The following is a 10,262-nucleotide window of genomic DNA, read 5'->3' as shown; positions in this document are numbered from 1 at the left end:
AATGTGTGGATGATGTGTGTGGGTGTGTGGGTGTGTGTGTATAAATGTTTGTGTGAATGTGTGTGTGTGTCTGTAAGTGAGTGGGTGTGAGTGTGTGTCTGTAAGTGAGTGGGTGTGAGTGTGTGTCTGTAAGTGAGTGGGTGTGAGTGTGTGTCTGTAAGTGAGTGGGTGTGAGTGTGTGTCTGTAAGTGAGTGGGTGTGAGTGTGTGTCTGTAAGTGAGTGGGTGTGAGTGTGTGTCTGTAAGTGAGTGGGTGTGAGTGTGTGTCTGTAAGTGAGTGGGTGTGAGTGTGTGTCTGTAAGTGAGTGGGTGTGAGTGTGTGTCTGTAAGTGAGTGGGTGTGAGTGTGTGTCTGTAAGTGAGTGGGTGTGAGTGTGTGTCTGTAAGTGAGTGGGTGTGAGTGTGTGTCTGTAAGTGAGTGGGTGTGAGTGTGTGTCTGTAAGTGAGTGGGTGTGAGTGTGTGTCTGTAAGTGAGTGGGTGTGAGTGTGTGTCTGTAAGTGAGTGGGTGTGAGTGTGTGTCTGTAAGTGAGTGGGTGTGAGTGTGTGTCTGTAAGTGAGTGGGTGTGAGTGTGTGTCTGTAAGTGAGTGGGTGTGTGTGAATGTGTGTGTGAGTGGGTGTTGAGGTTGGATTTGATCAGTGCTGTGATGGTCAGGGAGTGAATGGAGCTAGAATGTTACACACAATAACTCCTGCACTTTCAGAGTGACACATTCACACACACTCACACTCACACAGTCACACACTCACAGACACACACACACTCACAGACACACACACTCACAGTCACACACTCACAGTCACACACTCACAGACACACACACTCACAGTCACACACACTCACAGTCACACACTCACAGTCACACACTCACAGACACACACTCACTCACACACACACACGCACATTCACACATACTCACAGACACAAACACTTACATACTCACAGAAACACACACACGCAAAACCACTCTCTCTCTCTCACACACACACAAATGCACACTCGGAATAAAGAAAGCAAACTCTGGGATAAAATTGAAGAACATTTGATCATGGGAGAATGTGCGGACTGCAGATGCTGGCGATCAGAGTCGAGAGTGTGGTGCTGAAAAAGCACAGCAGGTCAGGCAGCATAAAAGGAGCAGGAAGCCTTTCAGGCATAAGCCCTTCATCAGGAATGTCATCATATTCTCCATTATGCTAATCATGCAGCGGCTCAGTTTTTGAAATAACTATCTAATTGATTCCACTTCCCTGTTCTCTCCACAGAACCTTGACTTTTTCTTTTCTATTTCCGGCTTATACTCTTTTCAAAGTTGAGTTAGAATTTGCTTTCACTAACCTTCCAAGCTTGAGATTCCAGATCATATCAACTCATCACCCAAGACCAAATTTTCCTCAATACCCCTCTGGTTCTTTTCCAGTTAGCTTATTCCTGTGTCCTCTGGTTACAAATGCTTCTGTCAGTGAGAACAATTTCAGATTACTTCATTAGTTGTAATTTTGAATGCTCCTATTAAATCTTCCCTATGCTTTCAGGAGACCGAATCCAGCTCTCTAATGTCTCCACACAACAAAGAATTTTAGCCCAGCTTTCATTCTGACAAATACTCCTTGCAGCTTCTCCAAGGTCCTGGCATTCCTCCCAAAGTTACCGCATATGAATGGCAGAGTGCTCATTGGGCACTTATACAGTCATATGGCTTGGAAACAGACCCATTGGTCCAACATGTCCATACTGACCAGATATCCTAAATTGAGCTAATCCCATTTGCCAGCATTTGGTCCATTTTCCTCTAAACTCTTCCTATTCATATACCCATCCAAACGTCTTTTAAATACTGTAATTTTACCAGACTCCACCAACTCCTCTGGCAACTCATTCCATACACGCACCACCCTCTGTGTGAAAAAGTTACCCCTTAGGTCTCTTTTAAATCTCTCCCCTCTCACCTTAAACCTATGCCCTCCAGTTTTGGACACCCCCACCCTGGGGAAAAGTCCTTAACTATTCACCCTATTCACGCCCCTCGTGATTTTATAAACCCCACAAGGTCACCCCACAGTTTCCGACGCTCCAGGGAAAATAACCCCAGCCTATTCAGCCTCTCCCTATAGCTCAAACCCTCCAAACCCAGCAACATCCTTATAAATCTTTCCTGAATCCTTTCAAATTTAACAACATCTTTCCTACTGCAGAGAGAACGCAGTACTCCAAAAGTTGCCTAACCAATGTCCTGTATAACCAATGCTTATACTCAATGCACTGACCAATAAAAACAAGTGTATCAAACACCTTCTTGATTCCCCTGTCTACCTGTGACTCCTGTGCTGATTTGCTTTACCAAAATGCAACACCTTACATTTATCTAAATTAAACTCCACCTCCCACTCCTTAGCCCATCGGCCCATCTGATTAAGGTCCCATTGTACTCTGAGGTAACCCTCTTCACTGTTCAAAACATCTATCTCCCGGTGAGCAAGGGCTACCTGGAACGTCGTCAAGCTCTCTTGTGCCCCATCGCCTTGCCGGTGGTACTGAGCACCAATGGTGAGTGCAGGTCTGTGTATATCCAGCAGACTCTGAGGGCACTAGACCTGGCTCTCCATGGCAATCTCCAAGCTGCCCAAGGAGGCAGCCAGACTATCGCCTGCCTGAAGTAGCAGGGTGCCAACGACAGGGTAAGCCAGTGACTCCCAAACCAAACCTGGCTCCTGGCTCTGGGTTGGGGCAGATCAAGATCTGATGAGACCCAGGGGCTCCAGGCCCACCTGGACCTGAGGAGGTGCCTGGTCCCTGCTGCCCTCTGAGTGCCAGTGACCTGGCTGTCTCTTCTTGAGTCCAGAACTAGAGGGGCATAGGTTTAGGGTGAGAGGGGAAAGATATAAAAGAGACCTAAGGTGCAACCTTTTCATACAGAGGGTGGTACGTGTATGGAATGAGCTGCCAGAGGATGTGGTGGAGGCTGGTACAATTGCAACATTTAAAAGACATCTGGTTGGGTATATGGATAGGAAGGGTTTGGAGGGATATGGGCCAGATTCTGGTAGGTGGAACTAGATTAGGTTGGGATATCTGGTCGGCATGGACAGGTTGGACTGAAGGGTCTGTTTCCATGCACTATGACTCTAAGTGGAGATGTGGCAGTGAAATCCTCACCAGCAAATGCCACAGACTCCAGTGGAGACCAAATAGCCACAGAGGTCTCAGTCTCTGAGCTAATAGACAGCGCAGGAGGCAACCTTGCCAATAGATCCACAAAGTGTTCTGGAGTCTCACCATCGGAGGTGGAGGAGAGGGTATGTTGTGGTGTTGTCCTCCTGACCCTGGAGGCTGTGGGCATCCATCAATACCTACAGGACAGTGATGAACTAGTGGCAGTGTTAATGAAGCAATGCTAGTGGAGGGATATGGGGGAGCAGCACAGCAATGGAAAGTGCTTATTGTCTGACCAGATGAGAAAGTTTCAGCATCTCCCTATTCTCACCAACCTGGGCCGTGGGAGGGGAGAGGTGAGGAGCCAAACTTTGAGGACCCCAACACCCGTCTTGACTCTCTCGGCCCCATTGTAAGTGTTTTTCTCCTGCAGTGTGAGAAAGAGAAGTAGCGAGTGAGATGAAGGCAGGCGGCAGTTGTACTAATAGCTGTTAGGACTGGTGTGAGGGAGGGAAGGTGGTGAGGTGACCACAATGTGTATGGAGACAGGGCTGAGGCCATGCAGGTTTAGTTGGGTGGGTGGGTTGGGCCGGATGAGAACAAGCAAGGGAGGATGTTGCACATAACAAGGAGAACGGTGGAACATGAACCTTGGTGGGAGGTGTTTGCAGAGCTGGAAGAAGTGTGAGGTAGCAGAAAGAAGAGGGTGGCATTTATCCTGCTGGAGTAGAGAAAGTTATTGAGTTTCTTGTGGTATAGATGCATGCTCCTCTGTGGACTGTGGAGATCTCAGTGACCCATGTATCAACCTCATTCCAGTCTGGCACAATCTGATGCCATGGCCACCTCTGCCTATCTTGGGGGAGAGAGTGTATCCCTCTTGTATACCACTCCCCCCACCTCCGCACCCCTCCCCAACTTTCACCAGGACCTCCAGGTCCCTGTCCATAAAGCTCGACACCAAATTCCTCTTGTGTGCTGTTTCCAGGCAATTGTCCCCAAATGTGCCCAGCAGCACCAGACTGCCAGCTCTTGACTGGATACACAACAGTCTTTTAAAGATGGTGGTGGCACTATGGATCCTGGGTTATCCTGGCAGTGGTAAGTACTTCTGCCTACAGAGAAGGGGAGAATCAGCCTAGCATTGGACAAGGTGGGCACCACAGGGGCATGGTACTTAATCAGAGAGGTACGTTTGGGAGGATCATACAAGGAAAACTCATTAGCCTCGCAGTGAGAGACCCAGAAATCCAACAAAACTGACACTTAGTCAATTTCTGGTATGGTGTGAATCAACAAATACACAGACAGCCATGGGGACACACAGCCATGGACACACACAGACACACAGACACACACACACATTTACAGACACACACATGCACACAGACACACATATAAACACACACACACGCACACAGACATATAGATGTTCATAAACACAAGTGCACTTGCACAGACACATGCACACATAGACATGCAGATGTTTATAAACATACATGCACTTGCACAGACACATATATGTGCACGGACACAGACATGCAGATGTACATAAACACACATGTGCACTTACACAGACACACGCAGGCAAGGACACACACACACACATCTCTCAAAGGGCTGTGAATCTGTGGAATTCTTTACTGCATAGGACTGTCAAGACTAGGTGATTATATTTAAGGCTGAGACAGACAGATTTTTAATCAGTGAGGGAATCAAGATTTGTGGGGAATACGCAGGAAAGTGGAGTTGAAGATAATCAAATCAACCATGATCACATCGAATGGCAGAGCAGACTCAATGGGCTGAATGGCTTACGTCTGCTCCTGTATCTTATGGCTTTATTCCCAGATGTGAACAAAGGGGATGGAGGCATTATCTGTGAGGACAGCTGTCCGATGTAATGTTGAAGTGACTGAAGCATTTTGTCTTGTAGAAGGGAACTATTGTATTATCCTGAAGATGCCAGGTAGGAAAACAGGTAAAGTGATCTATCTGTCTTTTAAAGCATGCTAACGTACTCCCCTCTTTCTGCTTGTAGATCCCAGACATGAACTGGACACAGATGGCTTCAAAGTTCAGTGTATTCCACAATATAACATCTGGCCTTGCACTGAGCACTGAAGAAACCTTGCTGAGCAATTCCACAGGGAATGGTGTTGGGAAGGCTAACCTGACCTGCACGATTGGCGGGAGGCACAATTACATCTTCCTTATGATCCCTATCATATACAGCATCATCTTTGTGGTGGGGGTTTTGGGGAACAGTATGGTGGTCCTGGTCATTTATCGCTACCTGAAGCTGACAACCGTGGCGAACATCTTTCTGCTAAACCTGGCCCTGGCCGACCTGATCTTCGTCATCACCTTGCCGCTCTGGGTGGCCTACCTGGCCCTGGAGTACCACTGGCCTTTTGGGATCTTCCTGTGCAAAGTGGGCGCCACCATCATACAGCTGAACATGAACGCCAGCGTCTTCCTGGTCACTTGCCTCAGTATCGACCGTTACCTCGCCATCGTGCACCCCATGAAATCGCGGACGAGACGCACACTGGTCCACGCCTGGGGGGTTTGCATCGTGGTGTGGATCTTGGCCATTCTAGTCAGCCTGCCCCCGATGTTCCTCCGCAAAGTCTTTCACTACAAGGAGTGGAATAAAACCATCTGTGCTTTCAACTACCCAGAGAAGCACAAGACCCAGTGGGTATTCGGCATGGCTTTACTGAAGACCCTTCTGGGGTTTCTAATTCCCCTGCTCATTATTTTGATCTGTTACTCCCTAATTATCAAGAGCCTTGTGCAGGCCTACCGGATTGAGCGAAACAAGCCAGTGAGCAACGAGGTATTCAAACTGATCGTGGCCGTCGTGGTGTCGTTCATTTTGTGCTGGCTTCCGTTCCAGATTTTCACTTTCTTGGATGTTCTTTCGCGGCTGAATGTTATCAAACATTGCCACATCACCGAAGTTATTGACACTTCCATCCCCTTCACCATCTGCGTGGCCTACTTCAACAGCTGCCTGAACCCCATCCTGTACGGCCTGGTGGGGCGCAGCTTCAGAGAAAAGTTCTTCCTCCTTCTGAGGTGTGTGCCGCCCAAGATCAGATCCCACCCGAGTCTATCAACCAAAATGAGCTCCTTATCTTACCGCACCATCGAATCGCTGAGTGCGATAGCCAAGAATCCAGTCTCCTCCAGTGAGCTAAGGTGCCCTACCTCAGAGGGGTGTCCCCTGGATGTTCGGGCTTAGAAATGTCCTGCGGACATAATCATGAACCCGCACGATGTCTCGGCGGCGAGTTGGAATGGACTAACCAGGTTCAGAGAAACCAAAAGCCCTGCCACCAGAAATGAAATTTCACACAATTAATTTCTCAGTTCCAAGGAAATCCTTGCCTCGAGGGGCTCCAACCTGCTGAGGCACTAGCTTCCAATACTGGTCCTTTGATCAAGGAGCCAAGCTGAATGCAACATTATGGCAAAGCCCAGCACAATGTCCACACAAGTACAGGATTCACTGGATTGTGTAACGGGATTTAGAATGTAAACCATTCGGAGGAGTGTGCTGGGGTCCATCGTAGCATCTAACCTCCAATGAACTCAGCTCCCTTCCTGGTCCTGTCTCATCACACACACTTGTAAATTAAGGTGATGGAAAGGAATCCCAATTAAACCTCACTGTCTAATTTCATAAATGCTTTACGCTACACTTTGCCACAGACTCAAAGCACTGCTCAACAGTTTTCAGTATTCTTCTTGAGTCAGGTTTGAACTCGCATCAAATATTACACGTGAAACCTCAAGTGAGGTTCAAAATCAGCAGAATGGCCCATCTGGTTTAATTCTTCTGAATTCAACTAAAGCAAAGCAGAAAGAAAAGAATCCAGGCTGCAAAAACAGGAAGGTGAGATATTCCTGACCTTGCGTGGACAGAAGAAACTTTCAACTTCACTGCAACTGTGGCTGTCCCTTTTTCAGAACTTGTAACAGAAAGGGGAAGTTACACATTGCTGCTATCTCTTTCCTGCCAACTCAAAGTGGATACTGACATTTCCTCAGGTAAAAGACCCCACTGTTTTTGCCTTTAATCAAACCAATGGAAGGTCTTCTGTATAAAGGGCTTCACCAGTATATGGTGATGGGACTCACTATGGGCTTTCCAGTGTCAAAACTATTGGAAGGTAGCTACCAAAAACCAGAAACAATGATTTGTCCATTCTTCAGAACGGGCCTGGCCTCTTGATGGAATTGGACCGTGGGATGTTCATTAGGAAGCACCTAGATATGATGCAGACCCACAATTCCTTTTGTTCAAGTGACCATCTTCAGGATTTTAGACACGATCGGTTTGAGCCCGACTGATCTGGTACTGGAGCAGAGTTCCAGAATCCTGGACACCTGGCAAATTGCCAAAGTGTTTTCACCTAAAACTTGAAAGGAAGAAGTGTTTCGATTTTTTTGACCATTTCCCAAATCTGAAGCAGGCAGAGACTGGATTCATGCAAGGAAACAGGGAGAGGTGAGAACACGACTTGAGAAGTGTGGTTTCCTTTGCAGTTACAAAACTTTATTAAAAGCCATTAACAACTACCAGTATTTATATGGCAACATTAGCAGAGTAATATGCCCTAAGGACTCAGGAATTGTATCATAAAAGTATTGACAGATAAGGAGATTGTAGCATTCAGTTGTTTGATGTTTCTGTGTTTCTCTTCAATGTTCTCTGTGGGTAATTACTCAAGGCCAGGTGGAGTAACTTGAAAAAGACAAATCAAAGTGCAGTTATCGAGCCCTTGTAGTGCATTGGTCATGTCCCTACCTCTGGCTCAGGCGCTCTGGGTTCAAGTTCCCACTGCTCCATATATAACATGCCTGAACAGGTTGATTAGGAGACAAAAAAAAAGCCATACTCATCATTAAACTGTGGACGTGCAGCGAAAATTGTGAGAGGAAACATCTTAAAGCATGTGAACAAAATCCGATGTAAACATAACCTGATGTGTTTCATTTCTGCATCTCTCTGAGGCTTAAAATATGGGAGATATGTCAGGGCAGATGGTCAAAAAAATATAGTCAAAGGCATGGGTTCTAACAGGTGTGCCAAAGAAAAATGGTGTGGGTTAGGAAGAGAATGCGAGTTGTTAGTATTTCTATAGCTGAAGAGACGACTGTCAAAAACAGAGTGACCAAAATTGGGGATGCTCAAGAGATTACAATTGAATCAATAAAATGCATTGGACATCCTACACACAGGTGGGTAGCCAGGTCAGTGGTGTGGCTTTCTACTGGGGGTGGGGGGAAGCAGGGGGGGGCTGATGCATTGGGATGAATTTGGGGAGGGTGGGTACAGTTGAGTTGGGATCCAACCTTTGTGGAGGTAGAGGAGCTGTAGTGGTAAAAGTCCAGGCTAGTCTTGAAGAAATTGATAAAGACAACCCAAACTATTTGTGGCTGCATTTACGCAGCCAACTTATCCACCCTCCTCCCTCCAGTAATGTCTAAGAATTGACAATGCATTTCTGTGGGCCCCCAATATATACGTGTAATGGTTCCACACACTGACTCAACTCAGCTAGCCAAACGCATGGCAGGAGGCCCCAGAGAAGAAGATGGCATAAGTTAATTACCATGTTAAAAATCACACAACACCAGGTTATAGTCCAACAGGTTTAATTGGAAGCACACTAGCTTTCGGAGCAACGCTCCGAAAGCTAGTGTGCTTCCAATTAAACCTGTTGGACTATAACCTGGTGTTGTATGATTTTTAACTTTGTACACCCCAGTGCAACACCGGCATCTCCGAATCAATGTTAATTACCATGGCATTGTCCCCTTTTTTTATTTTTGCTTCTTGAAGAAATCATTTTATAAGACAGTCTACGAAGTGCAAATTCAGCTGTTGCTCTGTACCTTCCCATCTCCTCAGTATTGTATTCAATTCATTGTCCAAATCTGGATGTAAGTTTGCTCACTGAGCTGGAAGGTTCATTTTCAGATGGGCAACTAGGTAACATCATCAGAGGGCCTCTGGTGAACATGTGGCAGGCCATACCACCAGTGCTTGACCAGAGACTCACTGATGATGTTACCTAGCATGGTGACGAAACGTCTGAAAACGAACCTTCCAGTTCAGCGAGCAAACTTACATCCAGAACCTCAACCTGAGCTACAAATCTTCTCAAAACTCGCCAGTGTCCAAATTGTCGAACATGCAAATTAGGAACAAGAGCAGACTCTTTAAGACTGCTTCATCATTCAATGAGGTCAGAAGTCACACAACACCGGGTTATAGTCCAACAGGTTTATTTGAAATCACAAGCTTTCGGAGCGCTGTTCCTCAGTCAGGTAAAGTAAGCATTAGCCAATGAAAGAGCAGCGCTCTGAAAGCTTGTAATTTCAAGTAAACCTTTCAGACTATAACCTGGTGTCATGTGACTTCTGACCTTGTCCACACCAATCCAACACTGGTACATCCACACCATTATTCAATAAGATCATGGTTCCTCGATTCATGTTTCAGTTTTCATATTCCCATCTGCCCTCCAATGATGTTTCAATTCTCTTCCCTCACAAGAATCCGTCTCCCTCCAGCAGAAAAATATTCAAAGACTCCTCTTTCCAAGACAGGGAATTCCAAAGTTGCACAACCCTCTGAGTGAAAAATACCCTCACCTCTGAACTAAAAAGGGTGACCCCAAATTTTAAAGCGGTGCCCTCTATTTCTGGACTCATCCACAGGAGGAATCACATTGCCACGTTCTCCTTGTCGAGACCATTCAGGATCTTACAGACTTCAACCAAATCAGTGGAATGTAAGACCATAGATGGAGGAGCAAAAGTAGACCATTCAGCCCATCATGTCTGCTCTGACATTCAAAAAGATCGTGATAGATCTGGTAATTCTCAAGTTCACTTTCCTGCCTTTTCCCATTAACCCTTAATTCCCTCATGGCTTACCAATCTAGCTATCTCAGCCTTGCATCTATTTATTGACAGAGCTTTAACAGCCTTCTGCTGTAAACAATTCCACAGATTCGCTACCGTCTGAGAGAAGAAATTCCTCCAATCTCTTTTTTTAAATGTATGACCCTTTACTCTGAGATTAAACCCT

General features: G+C 46.2%; 1 protein-coding gene across 2 annotated transcripts in view; it reads left to right on the top strand.

Moving 5' to 3' along the window:
• Positions 1 to 8,403, top strand: part of agtr1a (angiotensin II receptor, type 1a) — a 46,185-nt gene extending 37,782 nt beyond the window's left edge. For both annotated transcript variants that reach the window (XM_043702693.1, XM_043702694.1), the window contains exon 2: positions 5,193 to 8,403. In XM_043702693.1, coding sequence (XP_043558628.1) covers positions 5,202 to 6,401 — 1,200 coding nt within the window. In that variant the 5' untranslated portion in view covers positions 5,193 to 5,201 and the 3' untranslated portion in view covers positions 6,402 to 8,403. The remainder of the gene's footprint in view (positions 1 to 5,192) is intronic.
• The last annotated feature ends 1,859 nt before the right edge of the window (positions 8,404 to 10,262 follow it).

This window comes from Chiloscyllium plagiosum, chromosome 13 (assembly GCF_004010195.1).
Source record: "Chiloscyllium plagiosum isolate BGI_BamShark_2017 chromosome 13, ASM401019v2, whole genome shotgun sequence".
In the NCBI taxonomy this organism is placed as follows: Eukaryota; Metazoa; Chordata; class Chondrichthyes; order Orectolobiformes; family Hemiscylliidae; genus Chiloscyllium; species Chiloscyllium plagiosum.
The sequence above is the reverse complement of the archived record's forward strand: the minus strand, read 5'-3'. Positions and strand labels throughout refer to the sequence as shown.